A 27,205-nucleotide genomic window follows, 5' to 3' on the forward strand; every position below is an offset into this window, starting at 1 on the left:
TCCCCCGGGGCCATGGAGAAAGAAAAGCCGTTTAAGTTGTTCGTGCCGCCGCGCCTGAGCGGTGGCCAGGTGTCCGCAGTCAAGCCCCAGGCGAGCGCTCGGGCAGCGGGGCCGTGCCAGGTAAAGGTGCCGCCGCCTGCGCCGTGCTGCCGGGCGGTGGGGGCGGCGGGGCCGGAGCGGCGGGGGAGCGGGGGAGCGGCCCGCCCGGTACCCCCGGGCCAAGGCCTGAGCCGCCTCCTGGAAAGCACCCGCAGAACGCGTGGCAGTGCTGCGCTGAACTTCTGTCTGCAGACGGTTAAGATTGGTGTTGGGGGGCAACATCCTAAGCGTTAATTTCAAAGACTTTTACCTTTTTCTGTCAAAACCGAAGAGAATCGTCTTCTCGAGCATCTGCTATGTGCTTTATCTGTACACCACCCGCCCCAAGTACGCGCTTGCAGTGGGTATTCCAGAACGGTAAGAGGGAAGCCCGCCACTCATAACTTGCTGGCTTGATGTGCTGGTCCCACCAGACCAGGTGTGCGGTGCAAATGTTCTGTCGCTCCGCTCTGAGTTAGTGCATTCAACAGGGTGTTTTTTCACGTTGAGGCTCCTTATGCAGTAGGTGTAGACTCAAATGTGATATTCTGACAGGAGATGAGTTACACTATTTACAAGATGGATTTCTGTGACTTCTTTTAAAACACCTTGTAAAATGAAATTTTAATTCTAAAACAAGCAGACGTGTTTTAGGAGTTCTCTTGGGAATAAAGCAAAAAATAAATATCAAGTACTGGAGTTGAGAAATAATTTTGCTTAATGAGTCCTCTACCATGCAGCTGTGTACAGGCATGTAATAGCTAATAAGTTCTTGTCAAAAACTTACACTTTGGCCACGATGTAGTCTATAAAGCAAACTGCAAAAGACCAACAGCTTGAAAAGCCCCTGTGAAGGATGAAGCAAGCAAGTTCCAAAACCATTGCCAGTGCCTTGTGCTTTGAAAGCTGTAGGTGGTTGATTTATTAATGGAAAATTCTATTTTCACACGAGCTGTACTTTTTTTCTGGGTTTTATAATCCTTGTTTACAAATCTACCCATAAGAAATTGATTTTTAAATTTGTGCAGGGTTTTAACAAACGCCCAGATGATGATTTTAATTTGCCGTTTGTAATGATGAGTACACCGAAACGAGGTGAAATCACTGATTCAGGTAAGACTAAAGTGAGCATTTACCTTGCACAGTCTTAAATTTTTTTTTTAATATTATTGACATTTTTCACGAGTAGTTTAATAACTTCATAGCTGTCACACTGTTAAATACAGTTCTGCTGTTACTTTTTTAGAAATACATTGATCAAAATCTCTTCATATTTCAGATGTGATTTCACAGCAAGTAAAACTTTGCTCTGAGGTAGATGAAGAGGTCAGCTAAGTATAAACTCTGCATATCTGATTTCTTAGAGCCTCTTAATTTATTCCTAAACCAGTGCCTAAATCACTGTTCAGAAGATGCTTCAGGGCTAAAGGAAGTAGTCAAAGGGGAATAATAATTTTCTCTCTCCTGTTTAAAGCTGAATCACGTAGGGGATGTATTTATGATTCAGTGAATATGCCTGGAGATAAACCTTTAAATATTAAGGGGGTTTCCAAATTTTTGGTTTTTTTCAAGTGCCTGGGGAGACTTGGAGTTTTAATCAGAATAAGATTTAGGCACTTAAATATCTTTGTGAAACTGGTTCAGAATAGTTTGTTGAAAGGCAGAAGGGCTGAAGTCAGAGTATTCTTTGGAAGGTTGAAGCAGATTATCCCAATTGCCTGTCTGGCTTTATTTTATCTATAATATAAACAATGGGTTTAGTAGAGTGGTTTCCTGAAGCATTTGATTCTTCTCATAGTGTCTTTACCAATGCTCTCCTGCTTTAGTATGACTCAGTAAAGCTTCCCAGATACAACGTGCTGTTTGTTGCAACAACATGGAACATACTTCTTGCAGTCCTTCTAATGATTTTCATATCCCTGAGGACGAAACTTCTTTTAGCCCTAGCAGCTATTAAAGTACAGTCAGGACTGTAATAATGTGATGCAGCCAGAACAAGGATAGCGTTAGGGGACATCATACTAAACTGAGGAACTGCCCTGTGGTCTACTGTGCTGCTCTTACTTGCCTGAACCACTGATCAAGCGCTGCTTGTACAGCACTTTAAAGATGTTGTAAGAGCACAAGGCTGGTTGGTTTTTCTTCCTGCTTTGTGTATGAGTTAACTGCAAAAACATATCTCAGGTAGACTGGGACAAGATCTCTGGAGCTGCTTCTACTTGACTCGGCTGTATTTGTCAGAGTAAGGAGGGAAATGGTGTGAAGAATCTAATAGAAGGAATCCTGGCTCTACTGATAATTCTAGCAAAACTTTTACTGACTTTTGGTGGAGTGCAGTTATTTGTATCTTTAAGACTTATCTTTTTATCAATGTCACTATATCTGAAGGCAGTGGGGTATTTTTCGCTTGTGTTTGTGTCTCTTTCTTGTTCCCTAATGTCTGTTGATACATACAGAGTGGATACACAAAGATTTAAATGTTGGTTCCTGATCATATATAAGCTCGTGTCACCATCTGTGGAAAAAAATTTACTCGTGATATTTCTAAGAGATAAATATGTATCTAAACCATTTTTAATTAAATATCATTTGAGATTAAACTGTGGAACCTGTTTTAATAGAATATAGAAACAATGAATGAATTGTATTCAAAACTCTACAAAGAGGCTGAGAAGATCAAGCAGTGGAAACTAACTGTAGAGTCAGAACTAAAGCAGAAAGAAAGAAAACTGCAAGAAAATAGGAAGATTATTGAAGCACAGCGTAAAGCCATTCAAGAATTGCAGGCCAGTATTGTACAATGTACATTGAACATGTGAAGTAAAGAGCAGTTTTTTCCTGATTTAGTATGAAAATATTATTCATACAATTAAATATTAAAAAATGTTGCGGAGACTAAAGAAATTTTGAACTGTTAATGTGATGACTTCAAAGAAGCCGTTTGCCTAGGTACCAATGATCCATGGCTCTATTGTAGTTAAAGGCAAAATAACATTTTGAGGCTTAAAAATGGTCTTGCTCTTTTTAACAATGCACATTCTACCTTTGTATTATTTACATGTACATCATACTGTGGGTGTGCAGAAACCTGTTCAAGACTGAGTAAGTTTTCATCCTCCTGGTATGTGTGAAGCACGCTCATGCGTATTTCTGTGGTCAACACATACGGGCAGTAGTGCACTCTGCTGTATCCCGGTTTCTTACCTTGCTGCTAGTGATGGACAACTTTGTGACCGAAATACATATTTTAAACAATTTATTGGTCCTTTTTGTGTTGTTTGTTTGTGTTGGCTTTGGTAACCTGAGTCATCTTTGATTGTTTGACTTTTGCCTTGAGAAAATGGTTATTCTGAGAAGGGGTGTGCACCTGCAGCGTGTGAGTGTATGTATGAATAACATACCTGTAAGTGTTTCAGTTTGGTAAATTATTGTTCATTATTATGTCTTTCATGCAAACTGCAACAACAGGTCGCTCAGCATGTAATATCGGATAAAATGGATTTCTGTCTTCTGATGCAGAAAATTATTTCATGTGAGATTTAAGAAGTAAAAGTGTATTTCTAGTATATTTTTAATAACAGTGTGTTTTTGTATTTTTTCCCTATGAAATTAGTTTGAAAATGAAAAACTAAGTTTAAAACTGGAAGATGAGATATGTGAAAATAAAGATCTCTTAAAAGAGTGAGTAATACAGACAAATATATTTTTGTGAAAATAGTTTTTATGCTGAGAGCTGTGTTGGTCTGGGAGGTTACACATAGCTGTTAAATTGTAAAGGTCATCGGGGTATTCACGTTGTTACTACTTAGGTATGCAAAGTACCATGCATTCCTGTGACAACATCTTCTGGTATTTTTCCCCTCTTTTAGAAACGACGCTTCAAGGCATCTGTGTAATCTGCTCAAGGAAACTTGTACTCACTTCACAGAGAAGTCCACCAAATGTAAATGCTATTTAAATTTTCATACCATGAGTATATTAAGACATGTGAGATGACACTTCATGCCTGTGTTTAGGCAGTAGAACCTACTCTAGTTACCTTTCCCAGCTCTCTAACAAATTTCCAGAGTTGGTGTTAGTGTGGTTGGAGCGGTTACAGGTTCATGGGGGGAAAAAGGGTCCAAACCCCAAGACACTATGAGTAGCTGACGTTCTTCTCACTAAAGTGACCAAGCCAAGACAGCTAGATAACAAAGTTTAAATTCTTGAGGTTTTAAAGTATGTTCTTGACTTGGGATTTTTTTCTGTATGAAATTCAAAATTTTTATTATAATCTTTTAAATTTTACTAGCTTGATCCTGGATACTTAAGAAGTGTCTGTTTCTTTTAAAGATGGAGATGGAGTATTATTACAATTTGTAATGATAGTTCTGTGATCATGGGTATCTGCTGATGGGAAGAAATTCAGTGCTAAACCTTATATTACAGTTTTTCAAACATATTTTTGATACGTTAATATTCAACAACATTAATACTGTCAAAATTAGTATAGTTATATAAATTGATCCAGAATTACACTATTCACAGAAAAAGGGACATTGGGAAGGAAATTCGCTTGCTTAATTTTTCAATGGAATATATATTTTCTTCAGATTATATAACATTTTGCACTCTGTTTTGTAACAATTTTTTTTTAAATAAGAGACTATAATTCCTTTTTTAATTCATTATGCTGTTTAAACATAATGACTTAGCTTGCATTCTTTTTCAGAAGGAAAACTTTATGATATGTTCTTACTTTGATAGATGAACAAGAAAAAGAAGAAACAAGACAACTATACATAGAACTTAATAACAATGTTGAAGTAAGTGATGTAGCTTGTTAAAAGGCTCAAATGTGATCCGAGTTACATGGCTGTGTTGAGCTATCTGAGTTATGTGCATATGTTCTAGAATGGTTTGGGTGGGAAGGGACCTTAGAGTTTGTCCAGTCCCACCCCCTGCCCCGGGCAGGGCCACCTTCCACCAGCCCAGGTTGCCCAAAGCCCCGTCCAACCTGGCCTTGAACCCTTCCAGGGAGGGGGAGCCACAGCTGCTCTGGGCAGCCTGTGCCAGGGCCTCATCCCCTCAGAGGGGAGAATTTCTTCTTATATCTGATCTAAATCTGCCCTCTGTTAGTTTAAACGTGTTACTTCTTGTCCTGATAAACCATTACCCCTACCCCTCCCAATAACGAGTCCCTCCCCCCGTTCCCGCAGCCCCTTTCAGCCCTGGGGGGCCTCTCTAAGGTCTCCCCGGAGCCTTCTCCAGCTGAACCCCCCAACTCTCTCAGCCTGTCCTCACGGGGGGTGCTCCAGCCCCCCCCGGCATCCCCGTGGCCTCCTCTGGCCCCACTTGAGCAGGTCCATTCCTTCTGCTGTTGATGCCCCAGAGCTGGACCCAGCACTGCAGGGGGGTTATATGAAATAGGAAGTATAAGGTGCGAATATTTATTGACTTAAAGAGGGGTTTTGCCTTTTTAATTTGATAAATTGTGCAGTCTTGCCAAATAAATTAATTCATCGTATTTTTGTTAATTATTCCAGTGTGGAATGTAAGACCCTGGTATATTTATAATAGAGAAAGGTGCAACATCATTGTTTGGCAGTGATGAACTTGATATTAAGCAGAGTCAGAGAGTACATGGTTGAATATTAATTACAGGTGGTTGTAGCAACTAAGAAAGCACAACAACTCCTCCATTGTGTTAGGGATCTACCAACATGGACCAGTAAAAATATTTCATCCTTGAAATTGTTTAGGTCTTGAGTACAGAAATTTTTAAACTTCCAACTTTGAGTAATTATAACGTTCCATTAACTCAAAATATGTTTGTGCTCTGAATTTTGTTTTTAACAAAATTTCTCCTACAAATATGAAAGAGCTTGTAACACTTTTTACAAACCATAAACAATTCTTCATTACTGAAAGTATCTGAATGTATATATTGAATTTTATTTTTAGAGAATGATAATGTCATTTGAAGAGCTTCGTGTGCAAGCAGAGAACACCAGATTGGAAATGTGTTTCAAATGTGAGAATACTGTTTATTGTGTTTATGCTTCAGGCTTAATGTTTTTGTACTTGATAGGTTTTATTGCATACAGTTTCAGGCCAGAAAGATCTGAAGTGCTAGAATGGTAACAGTTAACACTGTGACAGTCTGGACCCTCTTTTATTCATGCTGCCTGCTTTTAGATGCCTGGGTCCTCTTATTGGTTTTCCACTGGGTTGGATTTGGAACCTTATTTTTCATATAGTCACTCAAAGTCTAAGTTTTGTCTATGAAGTACAGTCTAGGGATCACTACTTATTTTATGTAGTTGGTTTATTTAACTGATAATGCACTAGTGTGTAATTAACAGAAATTTTAATTAAATACTTGCTTTATTTACAGTGTGACTGTGTCATTTTTACACTTGCATTTCTATTAGTTTCTTATAAAACTATTAAGTAGTACATGGAATAATGGAATAATTATGTGGAAAAATGGCGCAAATGTTATTTTGTCTCATTAGAAAATAATTTCAGACATGACCTCAACAATTGCTCTTTATGGAACAAATTGTACAACTGTACAATAAGTGATCTTAAACTGGAAATTGTATTTAACTTGGTGTATATTTCAGCTAGTATATTAACTATGGATATTACTGTATCTTAAAAGTAAAAGAAGAAGCAGAAAAAGTGGACAAGTTTGAAAAAGACTGCAAACTGCAAGTCAGTATGATGGAAAAGCAGGTTTGCTCAGTTTTACAATCTAATATGTACAGCTTTATTTTTGAAAGAAATCTTGCAGTTTCTTTAATATTTGAACTCTAATTTGCTTTTGTGACTTACTGATACATAAAATGAAAACAATTATTTTTTAAAGTGCTGGGTTTTAAAATATTTGTATTTTGGAAGGATGGAAGTTAATATTGCAAATGACCTCTCAGTGGTGTGTTCCTTCTGTTACTTATTTGGAATAAAACGTGAACTAGGTTGCTGTATCGTAACGGGACATCTTAGTGACAGGATTCAAAAGCACCATGTAAACGTTGAATACTCGTTCTGTTCTCTATACGTACGCTTGCCTTTATAAAGTGGCTTGTGCAGAAGCATAAAATTAGCAAAGCAGTCATCTCGTAGTTAAGAAAGGTATGGTTCATATCTGGGGAGAGAGAAGGTGGGAAGAAGGATTAGAATGCATAACAGACCACAGGCTGTTTAGGAATCTTAAGATTAGAGTAGCTTTTTTGTAGTGCTGATGAGGTAACCATGATGGAAGACTGATTAAGTTGAAGAAATTAATTATTATGAGAATTTTTAGTTTGTAAGCAGGACTATGAGAAGCTGAGCATCCATCTGTATCTGGGTAGGTCAACAGTTTTCTCTGAGGGTGGTTGTAACATTGCAAAGGGGCAAGCAGTGTTGCTGGGTATCAGTAAAAAAGGACAAAAATAACAGGTGGAGCTGCATTTAAATCAGATTCTGCTAACTTTAGTGACGTCCCAGTACCTTTAGTCTGTTGGAATTTGTGTTTTGATTTTGAACTGAAGAGATTTTTTCATCCAGAGTAATATGACTTGATCAATATTTGGCTGAGACCAACCACTTCATTTAACTCGAATGACAGCAGTATGTATGCTAATCATACATGGTGCACAAATGAAAATGAGAATCTGTCCTTTTTTCTAGACTTCATTATGATATTATTTTAATTTTGTTAGATTTCAGCTCTTACCATACAGAGTGATGAAAAAGATGATATAGTAAGAGACATCAAGACTCAGCTGCAGGAATCCAAAAATAAAATTGCCAACTTAGTAGAAGCAAAAAGTAAGAGTTCTTTCTGCTATGTTAAAATGTAATTGGTTATAGAAATATAGAAAACAGGATCATGATAATTTTACCCAGTTACTTGTCAGCAGCAGAATTTTGGGGCTTGCAGGCCCTATTATCGTTTGGAACAGAAACTGCTGGTGGGGGATCAGGACTGGTAGTCTAATCTGCTTATGTATAAAATCTAGGCTCTTATTTCATAACAAGGGTTTTCTTTTTAGGTTTAGGCTACACCCTGTTTTTGTACTGACATAACAGCTTTGTTGTGAGGGATTTTAATGTACTCTTCAACAAACTAGTGTGAACATGCTCTACTACTGTAAAGGTGCCACATACCCTGTCATTCCTTCTCTGTAATAGAAGTAAGTTTTACCAGGACACTGTATAACCCTGCCCCTATTCTGGAGATTTCTCCTTTTCAGTTGGACTTGTACAGTAAACATGGCACGGTAATAGGTAAAAGTATTTTTCCTGGTTACTGGATTGATCTGTTTCAAATCAAGTTAGTGAAGGTTCTTTAAAGTATATTTGTTCATAGTAGCCCATAAATAGTAGCCCTTGTTCTGTGTTCAACAAGACATATTTTCATACCTTTGCCAAATAACCCCCCAAAATGTTACAGCTTTTAAATGGAATCTGATTTGCAAATAGGCAAATGATTGACTGGGATTGGAAGTATAACTATTTCTGAAGGGTTCTTTTTAAAAGGTGAGTCAGGCCGCGAGGGCTTTTGAAAATCACAAGGGGAAAATACATCGCTTGAGTTTTGTAGACTTAGTCAGGTGCCACCGAGGAAACTTACTTTTCAGAACTTGATTTTCAGCGGTTTTAATCCATTTATATTACAAAATATTTATAGTATGTGATGCAAGTACGTTTAGAACTGAGGCAATTTTTAGCCTTCTCTTCCCTGGGGAGACAGGTTTAGTATTGTTTTTATGCCAGGTACATGTAAGTGGCTGCATTTTGTTAAATTCCATAAATATATGTAATTTTACATTTTGGTTACTGTTACTAATAAGTTGAATAAATATCTTGGAGGCTTTTTCCTCAACAATGACACAAATACACTATGTAACTTGATTAAATTGTAGGAATCTATTTATCTGTTAAATAGAAATGCAAACATTTTTTAGTAAATATCCTATTTTTCTTAAATATAAGCATATATCTTTTTGCTTAGGACATGAAGGAGAAATGTTAAAGGAATCCCAGATCAATCAAGAACATCTGAGGGCAGAACTGGAAGAGGCCAAAGCTTCACTGCAAAAAACCGAGGTACAGCTTGCTTGTAATTTTCCGGTTTGAATACATTAAACAAGTAAATGCATAAATAATTACCGATACTTTAGATATGAAACAATTGTGGTTGTTTGTTGCAAAACATGTTTAGAAATATATAATTTTTTTTGAAGGTTACTCAAAAGAGATTAGAAAACGAGTTGCAGACTGTAGTGAAAGCATTAATTCAGGTCACTGGAGAAAAAGAAGCACAGGTGGAAGAATGTAAAAAAATTAAAGCTTTGCATGCATCCCTGATAGAGGAGTTTGAGACTTCTGTTTCCAATTTGAAAAGCATGCTGCAAAAAGAGCAAAATAGGTAAATTAAACAGTTTGAATTCAAAGAATGATCTTATAGATAGTATACTAGATTACCGAGCTGCTGGGAATAAAACCTAAACTTCATATGTGATCTAGTGTAATTACTTTTTTTTTTTGGAATCACTAATAACTTTAGAAAAAAAAAAGTCCTTCACCCGTCTGGTTATTTGAATTATTAGCACCTGAAGACAGTTATGCTCTTTGGTTTTGTGTGGATGCAGCTCTTAACTGACAGAGCAGTAATCTCATTTAGTACTTGACTATTCTTTATTAATGGAAAATTTAGTGAGGAAAATATTCTTCTGTATGTGATAATAGTACCGTTTAATGCCGATGCCTATTAATGTATTTCAGGTTTTCTGTAGTTTTAAAAAGTATGTATTTGTCAAAGAACCTAATAGCCATTAAAATCAACCTTTCTGAAACTGAGAACAGATCAGTAAATAATGTATTTTAATACATTACCACAACTGAGTTTTTCAAGAAACAGTGATTTTGGGTATGTGGCATTAAGATGTTTTTGAAGTAGTTACAGTTTATGACAAATCCAAGAACAAAGGGCTATGAAGGTGAAATTTGTTTCTTTGACACAGTGGTCTAAATACAGAGAATTTAATGTAATTTTTTTCATTTGTGCTGATTGATTCTGACCTATAAGAAAGCAGATTCCCCCCCCCCCCCCCCCCCAACTTTCATAATTCTGTTTTTAAGAAATATGGACACATATGTATATATTTGTTTACTTTTATGTCTGCTATTCTGAAGTTGTGAAAGTGAGATCTGATGTGTGTTGCAGGTAGATATATCATCTGCCTGTTCAAAGGCAAATGTTCTTAAAATCCTTGTGATAAGACTTTGTCTTATTGTCCTTTAAGTTTCAAATGCACTGCTTTGTACTATACAGGTGGTTTTTTTTTTAAATTGCCATTTTTTTAGATTGGAGAAATATGAAGAAGAGTCAAAGCAACTTACCTTGGAGCTCAAAAATAAGTCTGCTGAACTGGGTAAGACTTGTAGAAAGAAAGAAAATGAGCTAGGTAGTAATGTTTTCTGCTGTTTTCTGAAAATGGACTGTCCTTAGTGCTTGGAAAAATGGTTTTACAGAACCCCATACCTGTCAGGAATGCTTACATGTATTTTTACTCATCTGACTCCCTTTTCTTTGGTAGTCATTGCAGCTACAGCAGACCTCCAGTAGTAAGACCATATACACATGGATTCTCCTGGAAGGCAGTTTGGTTTCTCTGCTCTCTCCCATTTAAGACTGGTAGCCCTGCAGATCTGTTGGAGAGGTAGTGTTAGACTGCTGAACAGTAGATTCCAGGAATGACTTCTGTAGCTCGTAGCACAGACAAAACACTTGTCCTGCAGACCACTCTCCCCATGTTGGGTATAGAATGACACTGACAGTGGTTAGCTTTCAATATTTCTTTGATATCCTCTGATATCCTCTGATTTCTAAATATGCGCTTCTTAGCCTGAAGAGTAAGAGATCTTCTTTAGCCCAGTGTGCAGCGTATGTCTCTAGTCCTGATACAATAGATGAGAAATATAATTTGATGTCCTAATGTGTATTGAGGGCATCTAAAGTGTTGAAAAGTTAACTGCTAATGCTTGTCTAGATCAAGGTGAGATTTGACCTGTGAGGATTCCAGAGCAAAAATGAGTTTGGTGTCCAGTACTTGCAAAAAATACCAGTAATGTGGATGTGAACACAGGAAACATTTTGAAGTTACTAATAAATGGTTTCCTTTTTCAGCATATCCATGTGAATATTTTCCAGATATTGGAAAAACGCAGATGCATCAGTACTTGGAGATTACTCCATTCTTACAGTCCACAGTTTATTTGAAGCCATAATTGTGGAAAACATAATAGGCTCTGAAATTTATTTAGGACGAACGATTAGTTTCCTTTCAGATATGTTTTTGCTAATGTCTTTTTGAACAATTTCAACTCTACATTTAGATTAAATCATAATTCATCTTTACAATTTCTGAACTTAATCCAACAAGTTTTGAAAATTGGGTACTGCAAAGGGATAAGTGCTTTATACTGCCTGCTAAATACGTAAAATTATTTCTGTTCAATTAACTTTACATGTGCTGTAGAAGACATGACTAAACTAAAATGCGACAAAGAAGTGCAACTTGAAGAGCTGTCAGAAACACTGGTAAATGTTCATTTTATTAGTCTCATGACATTTACTTTTCATATGAAGTCTCTCTTGCTTTCTACATATCTTAAATGCCATATATAAACACTGTCTAAGCTGTCTTAATGTTGCTACTAAACTTCCTTACCAATCTTTTAGACTATTTCAATGTTTTCATTGAAGGAGTTGATTCTTTCCACTGTTTTTCTTTTGTTCTGCTTTATTTTGGTTTTCTTGTCAAGATTTCTGGTCATTTTCTTCTTCATTCACACCTATTCAAGTACCACTCCCTCTAGACATAAAGATTCCCCTTTTTTAGTTATGCCTAGTACCCATTCTTTCCTCATTCTGAACCTTTCTGAGAAATACTTCTCTTTCTTTTTTTGGTGATGAACCTTAGTTCAAACCTTGTGAGCACCAGCATGTGACATTTAAGACTAAGAGATCAAATACTTTTTGACAGTAAAGATTAATTCCTTGAGTGGCTAGGGTGCTTCATAAGGGGTGCTTCATTCAAAAAGTAAGCCTTGTAAAGGCCGACCTCATTTTGGTGTTTAAAGGATAACCAAGCTTCTGACACCACCTGAGAAAGGGCAGTGGAGTTTGTGGAAAGGTTATATGTGACAAAATGAAGAAACTATCAAGTAATTTCATAGGTTCCATAGGTTTATTCACAAATCTGTTGTGACTATTATGCTGTTTGTGGGGTGTTAGCTATGGTGAGGTGTCCTCCATACTGCAGTGTTTAGTATCTAGAAGGTGTTACGTAATGGGCTGATACATGTCCCTTTTCAGAGTGTGCAGAAAGGTCTTTTGGGTTATAACACCCTGTTCCATATATTCCCATTATACTGGTTGCTCTTTCTTACTCAGAGGGAAGTTTCCTGAGTTAATTTGCTCAGGTCTCTGTGAACCCTACAGATCTGTGACACAGGCCCATTATCTGTTACGAAAGTCTAAGCTATATGAAGTACACTTTTAATACAGGATTATTTTAGTTACGATCTTGTATTTACAAGTTTAACAAGAAACTGCATCAGCTAAAGTAAGATAGTGTGAAACCAGGTTTGCATTTTACCGTGTATGTTTATTCCTCATATACTGTGCATCGAATTTCCTGAATTGAGTTTCACTGATGTTCTTAAACAGGGAAAAGTTGAAGGACTTCTGGTGAAGAAGAAAGATCTTGAGGCTACTGTAGAAAATCTGCAGGAGAGAGAAAAAGAAATGAAAAGTGTTCTCCAAATCAGAGAGGTCTGAATAAAGGGTGATAGTAACATGTTTTTATAAATAGTTGTTACACATTATCACTCCTATATAAGAACCTAAGAAATATCACCTAGTCAGAGCAGCGCTCTGCTGTGACAGTGGCGGCAGGAGGTGCGAGGCGCCTGCCTGTTCCCTCCATGCCTTCCTCTTACGTTCCTGCAGTGGCCGCGTTAAGGATGTTTGAGGACACATCCCTGTCGGTTGCCTTTGCTGTCAGTTTATGGACTTGTAGGTGTGCACTTGTCTCTTCTGGTTTTGAACCTCCTCATACCATTGGCCACCTCCTGTGATAAGAAATTCCAGAAGTTCATTATGTGCTGCGCTTAAAACCTGATGCCTCTCTCTCTCCCTCCCGCCCCTGCTCCCATGAACTGCCTGCCAGTGCCTGTGCTATTGGTGCGTCACCAGTTGTTTGGAGGAAACGGTATTCAAAGCATTTATATATTATAAACTACACTGCATTGCAAGACTTGCCTTATCTTGTAATGGCAGCAAATTTCTGAGGGAAGACTTCTGCTTTGTGGCTTGGGATGTATCCAAAATACGTGCTTATTCTATCACATAGTACTGGAATTCTGTGATTTTTGTTTTGTTTTTAAATTTTTTATTATTTAGGTGAATGCAAAAGCTTATGATGTCTGAAGCAAATGTCTTTCTTTAAAATAATGTCCAAGGAGAGCTAATTTTGTCAGCGATTTTACAGACTAGTTAGTTAGACTTACAATAGGGGACACATTTAGCACTTGTATCAGAGTTCAGTATCTCCCACTACTTCCACACCACACCAGAGAGATGTAAAGATACAGTCTGGCTAATTTATGGCGTATGTGTCATTTTGTTTCATCTTAAAGCTTTGTGTTGTCAGTTCATTTCTGATAGCTTTCATGACTTGTAGTTTACATAGGAATACCCAAAACACTTCTTCTTCTACAGGAAGAAATCCGTGATTTGAAGTTACAACTGACTAGTACAGCTGAAAAGGAACAAAATTATTTCAAACAGCTTACGACACTGAACACAGATCTTGAGCAAGAGGCGTATGATCATTTTTGAAAATACAGTATTTAATTTTTTTGGTGTTACTTAGAAGTTACTTTAATATGCAATGAAATGATCTATGATTGTTTTCTAATGAAAACTTTGAACCTATGCACACATTATAAGATCTGTTACATACTTATAAAGTACATTTTCTGTATTTGTATGTATGTATTTGTTCCGTATGAAGAGAAAGATTCTGAATTTATTAACCCTGTTTTGAGCTGGATATTGAACTACCTCATCTTCAACAACCATTGTGTTTATGTAAATGTTGACTTTCATTTTCTTTCCTTCTTCTGTCACCTTTTTGCATCACTGTAACTTTGCTGCAAAGCTTAAATTGTAGATACAGACCTGAACTTTTTTCAGCATTAAGTAACGTTTTGTAACAGATAAATTTAACTTAAAAGGAAATTTCAAAATACATTTTCTTATCTCTCTTGACCATTTGTTTAAAATTAGGCTAAAGAATGAACAATTAACAGTGTATATCAATAAGCTTTTATTAGAAAAGGACCAAATAGCACAAGAGAAAAGTGGTATGGCTACAGAAATCAAGAAACTGCAAGAAAATCATGAGGCAAGTTGTAAACATCCAGCTGTTTTAAAAGAACAGTCAATTTAAAATACAAATCATATGGTAAACTGCAACATGACATGGTTCTGTGGAACTATTTTTTTGTGTTTAAAATACAAAGGGAGTGCAGTTAACCTTGTGAATCAGGCAGGTCAAGATACTGCTTAAGATGTCTTTGAATTTTTTTAGGATGTCACTTAGAATTTTATTCATTTTACTTACATGGGTCTTTATTTAGGATAGTAGAAAAAGGGAAGATAATACAAAGCAGTTAGTTGAAACCCTGGAAGAAGCAAATGACCAGCTAAGGCAAGTAGAAACAAATATTAGTGTACAATATTATTAAAGGAAGTAGACTCAATTCCTTCACAGTCTAAATGTTGCGCTCATGTGCTGCTTTCTGTGATTTTTAGCTTAATGCTTTTTTTAGGCTACATAGCTAAACAGAAACTATTTAGTATTGATGTTGGCCATGTAGAAGCTTCTACAAATTGATGATACCTATTGCTGAAGGAATAATTCTTGCTTTAGCTTCCTATTACATATGGAGAGCTATCCTGTTCTGCATTAACATCTTCGGTGTGAAGGAAATGAAAAGCAGAAGTTAAAGGTTATGGTTTATATGTGAAAAGGTGAAACTGGTTAAATACTATTCTCTGAAGTAGTCTCTGTACTACCAACTCAGTAGATAGGCAGCCTTCCAAGTTTCATAGATGCATTAAGGTATTACAGATTAGAATATATTTCACTCACATAAGGGGAACATCTTTCCATATTTATAAAAAGTATGTACAGGTCAGACATTAACTTACCAGTCACTTTACATCTTTTAAGAACATTTTCACTGAAAAGCTTAAGAAGTTCTCATCAATATTAGTAGTTCTTTTTAGAAAATAAACTATGGGTTTACTTAGCAGTAGTGAAAAGAAGTTAAAGTTATTAAATGAATATTTACTAATGCTTGTTAATTTGGCATTTAGAAATGAACTGGAGTCTTTGAAGAAGATGGCAAAGAAAGGTGAAGAGATTAAAAGTAAACTGGATGAAAGAGAAGAAAATGTATGCCATAGATGGTTTATCATGAAAATGTTTAACATAACCTGTAGGACAAAATCTAAATGTAGAACTTTTTTTTTTTTTTTCTGAAAATCTCTACCTTGGGATGTAATCTCTTACAGAGGCATCTTCTCTCAGTGCTGCTACCGACTGAGTCAACATATGTACACATGCCGAGCCCTTTTCTTTTAAAAGACAAGGGCTTTCACTGGGATGTTTATCTTTCTTTACACGGAGGCTTGAAAGTCCAGATCTATTAGATTTCAGGCCGAGAACCTCTTTTTTTTATTTCTGTATACCCACTTAGTGATGGATGGGGTATGGATTGGTTTTCAATTTGTAATACGACTATTAGTTTAAATATGTTCAAATATTTTTACTTTCTTACTGTAGTTTCAAAGTACACCAGGGTTTTTTTACAACATAATGGATTTCAAAATTTTATTGTAAAAGATTTACAATTATAATTCCAGGCTAAGACTATTGAAAATCAAATGTCAAGAAAGGAGAAGCAGTTGAAGATTCTAGAAAATAAGGTATGAATGTTAATTTTTTCATGGACTGTAGAGAACTTCATGCAAGATTATTTTTTAAATTGTAAAGTTACTATTTCTTTTTATTTCTAAGCTCTACAACCACTGTGGAACTGGTTCTCTGCTATTAGTGTTGGTGATACTGGGCTAGCAAAATTCTTGTAGTACTTTATGGTTAAAACTTTAATCACTGTATCATGTTAGCATGTGTTTCAGTCCCACTGGAATTAATCGGACTTGTGCAAATGCATGAACATTGGCAGTAATCCCTAACAGTGAGTAATTCTTTAAGAGTTCACTCATTAATGTTTGAAATATCTCTTTTAGTTCAACAATGTAAAGAAACAGGTGGAAAATAAAACCAAATGCATTGAAGAGTTGCAACAGGAGGTATGTACGGTTTCTAAAAGTCACAAATAAATAAAACATGGTATTTTGTAGTAGCTGTTACGTTTCAACAGTTTTTGTCTGGTGTGGTATCTTTAGATATACCTATGTAATTTATAACATTTTCTTTCTTATCCTAACTCTGAGAAAATTAAGGAGTCACCTTTGGAATTACTTGATTTGTAAAATTATCCTTACTTTTGAAAAATGCAATTTAATAAAATTTTACTATCTTCGTTTCGTACATGGTATCATTGATATACTTGAAATAATAACCAATCTCAGTTACCAACAATAGAGAAGAGTTGTATATTAAGACAAATAATTAATAACTGTACTGTAAAAATATATAAATTGTATTTTTTGTGATGACGTCTGCACATTTTCTGTCAGCAGCATCTTGGTTTTTCTTCCCATACTGCACTCTCTTCCGTTATTCTTCGTTGTTGCCCATGAGCAGTCTTTTGTAAGGTCATGAACTAATGGTATTATTAAAGCCATCTTTTGTCTGGAGAATTGATCTGGATCCTGAACTGCACAACAGAGTTATTTGCTTGGTGAAAGATGGAATTTTGAAGATTCCAACCTACCTGATGCAGTTAAATCATTACATAATTCCATTAACTTATTAAAATATAGTGTTTGGTTTACTTTATTTTAACAGAATAAGGTGCTAAAAAAGAAAATTACTGCAGAAAGCAAGAAAACGAGTAGTTATGAAGTGAAGGTAGGTTTAAATAACTTCACGTACAAGGTGAGGGTAAAGCACAAACACTGAATGTTTTAAGTACCAGAGTAACTAATGATAATAGTTATGTTAAGCACATTCTTAACTGGTTTATGGATCTGGGATACGGATTTTACAGGAATGAGTCCATAATTTTTGGAAGATGCTTCCATTTTTAATCAGTGGGCACTGGCTGGCCTACCAGACATTTGTAAGAGATGGACATCACATCTCAAGGAATTACATTCCTAATAAATCCTATTCTTCTTTGTTTGAAAGTGTGCTGAACATAATTCAGTAATGCCACCCCACTGAAATAGAAAAGCAATTAAAAGAAATGCATGTCTCATTCACTGTAGGCAGTTCTTTTACTGTGTTCTGCAGTGATAAGTCTCTGATCAGAATACTGTGTCCAGTTTTGGGTACCACACTTCAGGGAAGATATAGGCTGTTTTGAGGGTAATTGTGAGAAACTTAAAAGGAAAAATTATAATCAAAATGCACACTTGGGAGAAAAATATATCATAAAACAGATAAAATCTTAAATAGATTTACAAGGGAGGGAATAAAGTCTCCATCTGTATCTTTTTCTCAAAGAATTCACAGCATTTAGAGTCACCACTTGGGAATACACTATTCCTATTTGTTTCATACCAAATTCTCATTAATATTAGTGACTCAGAGGAATTAATCTTTAGAATTAAATAAAATTCTGAAAATAAACTATTTCTAGATAAACTGTTTCTTCACTTCTTAATTAGTCAAAAAAAAATTTAGCTGTAAACATAATATAGTCATACTGCTGAGTCTTAGGAGACTATTTTAGGAGACTCTCAGTTATGCTTTATTTTGGCACCTTGCGTTCAATTCCAGCAATACTGGAGAGCCTTTTGTACAAAAGGCAGAATAGTGTCAGATTGCTAATGGATATTGGAATGATGTTTTGTGATTGACTGGCCTCTAGCTTTAGGACTGTTTTATTGACTGGGGTGCATAATACTGGTACAGGCTGTCTTTCCCATTGTGGTGTTGCTGTTGTTTTTATGAGTATTTTATAACGCACTTCAGGACAAAGTTCAACTCTTTATTTATTAAAAAAAGCTGAACATTAAATAGGACAGTTCAGTCATATACTGAAAAGTAGCAGATGGGTTCTGCTCGAAAATGAGAGGTAAAAAAATCATTGGCATATTTATTCCTGAACAAGTAACAGCAGTGATTCTGTGTTCTCAAAAGGTGAATAAATTACAGTTAGAGATGGAAAATATGAACAAGCAACATAAGGAAACAGTTGACATCTATCAAAAAGAGATTGAAACAAAAAAAGTAAACGAAAATAAACTTCTTGAAGAGGTGAGAGTTGTTAATTTTTAGTGTAACTTTTAATTATTTTTTTGATGTATGATGGTTTTATGAAGCTGTATTGGCCATAGCCCTTGCTCTTTTGTAGCAGTCTTATCGACATAAATGGAACTTTCTGTGTATGCATTTGAGCAAAGCTTTAGTACATTAAATCTTTAAGTTGAAGCATTTGTACGTGTCTTTAAAAATAAGAACACAGTTAAAAATTTTTGTCAAGATATTGTTCACAGAAATCCTATTCTTGGCGTAAATATGGCATAAGCAAATTAGATTACAACCGTTCCCATATTAGTACTTTCCTGCCCACAGTTTTTTGATGGTAATATCAAAAAAAGTTAGGGCAGAGTGCTTGAAAGGGCCTTGTGGTTTAAAATGACACTGCCATGGAAGAATGGATGTACTTTTAATCTAGGTTTATTTGCCCATTTTAACAATATCTATAGAAGATGTAGGATTTGAAAAAAGGTCTTAAAAGCAAATGAAGACTACATTAAATGAGACTATATATACATTGCACCCACAGAGGTAAGAAGAAATGAAACTGAGATTTTTTTTTTTTAATATATTGTTAATTTTTCATGAGTTAAATGAAACTTGTTGCTAACAGGTAGAAAAGATGAGGTTGCTTGCTGATGAAGCAACAATAACACAGAGAGAAACTGATATCCGATGTCAACACAAAATAACTGAAATGGTGGCACTTATGGAAAAACACAAGGTAAGAGGTTTTACTGATTTCTGCGAATTGTAATGTGTGGTACTATGTTAAGTGAAAACTTTTCAAACCCAGAATATTATGAATTAGAAAGTGAAATTTCAAAATAAAGACCCGAATCTCAGAAAATTAAGTTGAATACATGCTTGATTCTTCATTGTCTAAAAATAAATACATCTAAAGATTTTGAAAATGTGCCTACTGGAAGATAAATTCCATGTATCTAAATTTGTAGGATTTTTTTTAATATTCAGGCTTTGATACCATCCTAAAGCAGTATTCTTCAGTATCAGTCTGGGCCTCTTTATGAGGAGATTACTTAGCTACCCTCAGCATATTTTAATTTAGATTCCTTATTGCTCTGTTTTGTGGTATATTTAGCAGATACCACTAATGAAAACAACACAGCTAGCTTTTATGTGCTGCAACATGTACTGCTGCCTAGAGAGAAAGCATTCTGTCAGCCCACAAAATAATAGTGCTGGTAGATTTTCTGCTTTACAGTTTCTCCTGAAGCATCCATGTTTTTTTATAGTGCTTTCTGAATCTTCAGAAGAGTCTTATTTGAAAAAATGAGTAATGTCTGAGGACTAGGTAGATCTATGGTTGCAACATTTAGTCAAATGTTTCAAGTTTGTGTTGTTTTTTTTTTTTTAATACAGCATGAATATGATAAAATGGTTGAAGAAAAAGATGCAGAGTTAAAACTTTATAAAATAAAAGAGCAAGAGCAGTTATCGTCAAAGAGATCACTGGTAAGGCATACTCTTCAGCACTAAATAATTAAATGGCGGGGCTGCTGTCCTTAAAGTGTAATATAATTATAAATATCATATTAGACTTCTTCCTCTTTTAACACTTGAGGGGTTAAGTGTCTGCTTTAGTGGGACTGAACAGTAAAGGTAAACCCACTAATCTCTGTTTACTGTTATTTCCTTACAGATTTTACTATGTGCATTCAAAACCCCAGATGTTTCTAAAAATAAATTGGAGTAGCTGTGCTTTTCTATTTCTCCCAATAGTGCACCAGTTCTAACCTCACTGTCTGAATGAGAAACTTTTGTATTAAATAGTTGGATTCCATACCCCACTGTTCTAACAAGCATTTTGTTTTTTATCTTGAACAGTTTTGGTCCAGTACCTGTTTCTTACTAGTACTTTAGCTCTTTTTACAACAAACAAAACAAAACTTCTAGTCATGAGTTGCATTGCTGCTTTTTTTTTTTTTTTTTTTCCTTTCAGGAAAGATTAGCTTTGAGAAATATTCTGAGAGCCAACACCCTCACAAGACTTTCACAGAAGTGTAGTTCTGCAGCATCCACTTAAAATGCAGCATTTGTCTGACATTTCCCCTCACAGAATATTTCTTCACAGAGCTTTCTTTCAGTTAGATTTTTTTTTTTTTAATAGAATGAGGTGTGACTCAAGTCTACATGTTGGGTTTTTTTCATTCGGTAACTGCTTCTCTGATCATCTGTTATTCAAGTGATTGAGTTGCTTGATTTTTTGATATTTTGACATTTAGGACCCAGTTTTGCTGCAGGGGAAGTACTAGCTGTGTTACATATGGAGATGTGTTGCTTAGGGACATGGTTTAGTAACAGACTTGGCAGCATGAGGTTAACGGTTGGACTTGATCTTAAAGGTCTTTTCCAGCCTAAACGATTCTGAAAATGAGTTGTAAATACCTCTTGGCTGCAGACTTTACGGATAAGTTTGCTCTATTGAATAAATGGAAATCTTATTTGTTTATAATGAATATTTCAATTTATTATTGTCTCATTTTGGACTGTTTTCTTTTTTCCAGGTGAAGTATAGCTAATAATTGTTTTTATCTAATTGTTTTTAGGAAAATGAGCTCTCATGTTTGAAAAACGAACTGTCATCCCTTAAGGAACAACTTAAAGCAGAAATTGAAGAGAAGGTATTTTTTCTTAATGAATGTAGCGGTATGGGTGACGTGCTTGGACTGGTCTTATGCACTATAATAATGACAGCTGTGAAGTGCACTTTTGATTCTCGATCTTGCTGTCCCTTGCTGTCTGATTTCAAAAGCTTGATGCTCTCTGAAGTCATCAGGTCTCATTTCTGGTGGTAGTGAATGTTTTGTTACTCCTTAATTGGTAAGTATGAGGGAAGCAGGGAGAAACTGAAGAACTGTCCGAGCACGAGGTAGCTTTAACCTTATTAATTAATCTTAGAATTTGGTAATATTTATATGTATGTAATCTAATTGAAGTTCCATGATAAATTATATGTGCTCAACAGAAGACATTGAAATGCTTTTAATTTAAACCTTTTTTAATTTTAGAAAATGCAAACTCATTTTTGTGAGACTCCTAAACCTCATTTAGATCTGGATGGTGAATCTATTAATTTAAAAAATAAAAAGTCTCCAAATGATATTCCTACAAAAGTCAACGTGATGGAAAAGAAAAAAATGCCTCCTTCAGTATCTGCAAAGAGTCCCTTGGGTAGTCCATCATTAGAGGTTTGTAATTCATAATAGTGAATTGTTCTTGTTTTATTTTTCTGACTGTATTTCTTACTTCTCTGTAGATGCTTATTTATTTTTTGTTGTGATAAGCAGGGATTTAAAAGGTAGATGGCCACCAAAAAAATGTATTCCACAGCGATATTAGACAGCAGTTTGTACAAGGGCTCCCACTGCTCAGTTACTTAATTTGCCTGTTACTGTTGATCAGTAACAATTCCTGTCCTAGAGGGACTGTTAATTTATTATGTCTCTAGAATTCTTTTACTTAGTCTTAAAAATAAGTGTTGTCTATTTGTAAAGGCACATTCTTCTCTATGGAACAGAATATAGCTTGTGTAGCTGTAAAAACAATCAAAATATTCCTGATTGCTTCGTCATAACTGTAAAACCTCATGCTTCTACTGTGTCAGAAGCTCTTAACGATAGGAACAGCTACTGGTTTTATGTCATCCTTTCTAAAAAAGGACTGCATTGTTCCATTGCAAAGTTTCTGAGTTTAACTTGTAGTGGAAGTACTATTTAAGTTAAAACAATCTCGTTCTTGATATCACTATCCCTGTCTTTCTGAAAGCTTTTTCCTGAAGTTTTGTTTGTTTTCTCAAATGGTGCTTATAGTCTGTATGTAGTGGCTACAGTTCAGAATACTCTGAATTTCTGCAGATAAGCATGAAGAAGTTAGATACAGTGTGCCATAAAACTCAGTTCTTCCACAGTTTCCTGTTCATGCTCCTTATTTGGCAACAAAAAAAGGATTTTTTTTTTTCTATTTTTGGGTCTTTGCTTCTCATTTTGGATGAAAAAAGAATTGTTCCACAGCATCTTTCTAATGTCTTCCTGGATAATCAATCTGTAAACTGGGTTATGAGTTCAGTTTTAGATTCTACAATTACCACTGGAAATATAATTTTCAATGCCATCTTTTTCCCAGACATATATTATAAAGACTCCTCCAATATGTAAACTGCAAAGCGAAAGCACAAGTCTGCGTTCAGAACAGGGCATGAGGAAAAAGCAAAAAGTGGTTCTGCAGCTGGATGCCCAGTCAGACAGCTCGGAGCACAGCGACCTCCTGGTAAGGATCAGAGAGAACACCGTGAGCTCAGCGGTGCTTTTTGCACGCTGCTCTATCTCAGAATGTGTAGAAAGCATGTGGGGTTCTGTAGCCAAGACAATATTTATGTTATATATTTTTATTTCATTGGTTCTTTCTGGAATTGTATTTATATGTACATAACTAGTAACTATGACAAACAGAGTACCGCTATACAAAAATATATATTAACTCCTATAATGATTGTTTTACATTGTTTTTATTGAACTGTTGAGGCTTCATGGTAACAACTTAACTTTTTTTCCCATACTGTAATATTCCTAGGGGGAAAGAAAATACATTTTTTAATATAGTGTGTTTAAGTAACTTTTTTATTTTTAATTTAAGAGTATAGTCTCGGAGGAAGAAATGTTTAAAAAATTGTACAAAGATTATCCTCACGCTTCACAATTATATGCCATGACACCAAAAAAGGTACCTTAGCTTTTCTTCAGATCAAAGCAAACAGTTAATCAGATTGGTTATAGAAACAGACTAATGGATGGCTTTATTTTTCTTCTTAGAAACCAGCTACATCAAACATGAGAACTCCAGGCTCTGTACTGAAACTTACAACCATGAGGAAAATGCGTGAGGCTGGATGGACTGCAGTTTCTAAAATGGACAGGAAAAGAAAAATTAAAGAAGCTGAAAAGCTCTTCACTTAAAATGAAAAAATGACTAGTGCCCTAGTATTCTTTGATTAGTACAACCAATTAATAAGTTAAACTCAGAAACTTTGCAATGATTCTTTCAGAGTTAGTACGTTGTTGTATTTTTTTCTCATACTCAGTATATTCAATACTACATTAATTTCCTTTATACACATAAACTTTATCGATACATAGCCACATGCAGAGCATTATCTGTATTTCATCCCCTATGCTATAAAAAGTCAGGAGACAAATTAGCCCATTTTTAAATTTTGAAACAAGTATAACTACGTAGAAAGCTGTTTCAAACAGGAAAAAAAAAAAAGGTCTGCCATTAGAAATACTGGGTTTAGAGAAATTCAGTTCTGTTCTTTAAAATTTAGTCTATTTTTCTTAATAGATAATTCACAAAAGAATGTTGTTAAGTGAAAGAAATACTGAAGCTGTTATAATGCATGCACTTTTTTACCTGAAGTCATCTTCCTTTTTCATCCATTTAAAATGTTCTTAGAACTGTCTTTCTAGACTGTTTTGTTTTCAGTAGCTACTATTCCAGTATGTTAAAACAGTTTTGAAACTTCTGGAATTGAATTTTCAATACAATTACTTCAGTTTAAAAATATTTCAGCTTCATAAGGAATAAAATATGCACACGTTTTAAGGTTGTAAAAACAATGTCAAGATGTCATTAAACTGTTTACCATCTGAAAGGTAAAGTGTGGGACCAAGTGTTGATTTATGTGTTAGAACACAGATATAAACCACCAGGCAGCCTTCCTAAGGACTGACAGCTTCAGCCACGTAAGCGTACGAATAGTTTAGAACAACGAGTATTTCTGCATTAACCCTTGATCAATCTTTGTTTCACAACAAAAACCTGCTTCAGAGCCTAGAGATGAGAACTACAGGTACATCTAAAATACTATAAAAAATCAAAATCCTGGATTCATTTGAAGATGGCAGCAAAACATATGTATTTCATTCTTTTTGTGCAGAAATTTTATGTATAGTCTAGTCACTTGGGTTCCTTATGCCTTCCTTATCTGTTGAGCAGTGATATTTTTTTTTATTGTATGTAACTGACAAAATATTCTCCAAAGATCTGAAAGAATATACTGTTTTTTCCTCCATATTGGGAAATGGAGTCTGTTATGTAAGCAAATTTTCTGACAAGTTAGAATGACTTTTCTTGCTGGAAAGATACTTCATGTGCTTGCAGAATATTGAGTTTTTATAATCTATCTGCTTAAATAATGTAAATTAGACTAAATGCAGAACAGAAAAGCTGCTTATAACACACAAACTCCAGATGTCTGTTCTTGCCAAGAAAGATTATTTTACCATAAGTAGTGTAAAATAGTCCATTTAAACCTCACCCAGATCCATTATTTATTTATTTTTTGACTGGACATAGAGAATGCCATGCAAAGTCAGTGAGTCTTTGTTTTAGTTTGGGATGTTACTAATATATTCAGCTACTTTACAGGAGAAAGAAAATGCAGTCACCAGAAACACAATATATATGTGCAGTTTGTAATTGATTTTAATAGGGGGGGGTGTTTTAGACAAGATCTAGATACTTGCCAACGTTTATTACTTCATTTCAAGATGGCATATTTCTAATTTTGACTGTTGCTGTTGTTGACATCTTCGATAGATAGGCAGAATCAACTCCTAAGCTAGTGAGCAATCAAAAATAAAAATTCCAGTTGTTTGTGAGTATAATGACACTTCTACTGTTTTCTCAGCTATGGCTCATATATAGGTCCATGAACTGTAATTTTGCAAACTTGAAGTTAAGATTCAAAATCCACGTCGAGCCTAGCCTACCCACATTCACAGCTTTGCTCATTCCAGAATGTGATATTTGAATGCATTACTATAAAAAATAGGATTTAAATGATTGTTTATTGAGACTTTATATGAAAAATAAACATTTTTCTTAGTATCTACCAAACATCATTTCCAGTGTAGTGGTATAAGTACAGAATCTGGCATTGCAGAAGGAATGACAAGAAACTCAAGCAGTAAGAATTAGAAATGCTAGCTAACTATTGTAAGAGTTTCTGCATGTCACAGTGGGTCTTGTGGGGACTAAAATGTCATGAAGGCGGAGAAAAGTCTTTCCACTTCAACAGATAAAAATTAAAGTCTGTACTGTCCACATCTAGACTCAAAAGATCAGTAATCAGCTGGGACCTCGATATTTTCCAGTACTTCGTGGCAGGGTTGTGATTCCATGGTGCATCCCATAGTCCTCCTGATACCATGAGGAGTGTGTCCCGTGGTGTATAAATCATCTGCAAAATTACAAAAACACCCTAAGTACCACTATAGAAAGCTTACAGGTAATAACTAGGAAGGATGTAAAATCATATTTGCCTCATACTATGGCAGTTTCTGTGAATGAACTATATACGGTACATAAAACTGAAAATAAACTTTGTTAGGCATGAATCCAGTTTGCGTAGGAAAAGCAAATGAAAAGTAATAAATGCACATGCTTTGGCCTGTGAATCCTTCAGGTAGCACACAGTTAAAAAAAGTTAAAATTGCAAGCTACCAGTTAGCAGCTAGTCATAGTAGTGACTATTGATCCTTTTACCCATGGAATTTTATTAAAGTTTTAAAGGCTATATTAGCCATGATATTAGTTACTGCCTAGTCCCATTTACTACAAGTAGTTATATACACACACATATATACATATATAAATACACAGACATTTTATATATATGTATGCGCTTCATTTAAAAGTATCAGCAAGATAAGCTTATTTCTAAATGCCTTTTTTGCAAGGTTTTCAAATGTATATTAAGATGTGCCAATAAATGTAGTTAACAAGTTAGCATTGAAAAAATTTCAATTGATATTTCCAGTGAAATACACAGACAACGATGTATTTGTCACATTTCTTTGGACTCTGGGTCTTTACTAATCAGTTTTAAGGGGGATGTGGCCTTCAGTGTCTGAGGTATAATATTCCTTCTGATCAAGAATATAACTGATAACGACTGCTCATACCGATTTTTTTACTTCTCTCAAGGGAGCAGCTGAGGACCGGCAGCTTCCAAGAGGAAGTTTGTCACTGTCAGTTCCCTTAACCCAAAGCAAGCGCTGGAAATGCCCGTATCTGTTATTACTCTCCTTCCCAGCACTGCTAACACAGTTCTCCGGGTCATCTTCTCTCAAATACTTCTTCAGGAAGGGTGAGCAATACTCTGACCTACCGCCTCTGCCAGTGTTCCTCCTGTCATCCTTATTTACCGTGCTTGCGCTTTTATTTTTCACTTTAAAAGATTTATCTCTTTTTCTGAGGGAGATGCTGTCGCCTCCCTGCTCCCCCCTTCACAGAACGGCATGTCGGAGTCCGTCGGACTTTTCTACCGTCACCAGGCTCTTGGGGGAGCTCTCCACCTGCCCGCGGCTCCAGCCAAGAGGGGCAGGTCTGCCCGCCGCCGGTCGAGGAGGGGGCGCTGCCGTGCGCTGCCCTGCCTGCGGCCGGGCCGGAGCTTCCAGGAGCAAACCCGCACGGCTGTGAGCCCATTGCTCACAACTCTGCCAAGTTATAACAACGGAGGTGGCAGAGTGACAACCAACTTGAGCCTTGTGATTCTGAAGGCTTCCCAGAGCGGTGAATGCTGTTAGGTGCATTGTGTG

General features: G+C 35.7%; 1 protein-coding gene across 1 annotated transcript; it reads left to right on the forward strand.

Annotated features, from left to right (window-relative positions):
* The first annotated feature begins 12 nt into the window (after positions 1–12).
* Positions 13–23,563, forward strand: SYCP1 (synaptonemal complex protein 1). Its single transcript, XM_074925717.1, has 30 exons — positions 13–120; positions 1,107–1,191; positions 1,358–1,404; positions 2,700–2,864; positions 3,692–3,759; positions 3,948–4,021; positions 4,825–4,883; positions 6,022–6,091; positions 6,725–6,798; positions 7,770–7,878; positions 9,065–9,159; positions 9,297–9,481; positions 10,420–10,487; positions 11,595–11,656; positions 12,788–12,892; positions 13,841–13,944; positions 14,411–14,528; positions 14,764–14,834; positions 15,506–15,584; positions 16,055–16,117; positions 16,442–16,504; positions 17,166–17,228; positions 18,465–18,581; positions 19,198–19,308; positions 19,968–20,060; positions 21,155–21,229; positions 21,617–21,796; positions 22,731–22,874; positions 23,241–23,327; positions 23,417–23,563. Exons 1-30 carry the CDS (start codon positions 13–15, stop codon positions 23,558–23,560), a joined length of 2,886 nt encoding a protein of 961 aa, XP_074781818.1. The 3' UTR covers positions 23,561–23,563.
* Positions 23,564–27,205: the final 3,642 nt, after the last annotated feature.

This window comes from Athene noctua, chromosome 23 (genome assembly GCF_965140245.1).
Source record: "Athene noctua chromosome 23, bAthNoc1.hap1.1, whole genome shotgun sequence".
NCBI classification, from domain to species: Eukaryota; Metazoa; Chordata; class Aves; order Strigiformes; family Strigidae; genus Athene; species Athene noctua.

Excerpts from the sequence above, each read along its gene's own strand:
- SYCP1 (XM_074925717.1), top strand. The coding sequence starts at position 13 with ATGGAGAAAGAAAAGCCGTTTAAGTTGTTCGTGCCGCCGCGCCTGAGC. Across the intron at positions 14,835-15,505 it reads GAAGCAAATGACCAGCTAAG|AAATGAACTGGAGTCTTTGA; the intron begins GCAAGTAGAAAC and ends TTTGGCATTTAG. Across the intron at positions 18,582-19,197 it reads AAAATAAACTTCTTGAAGAG|GTAGAAAAGATGAGGTTGCT; the intron begins GTGAGAGTTGTT and ends TGTTGCTAACAG.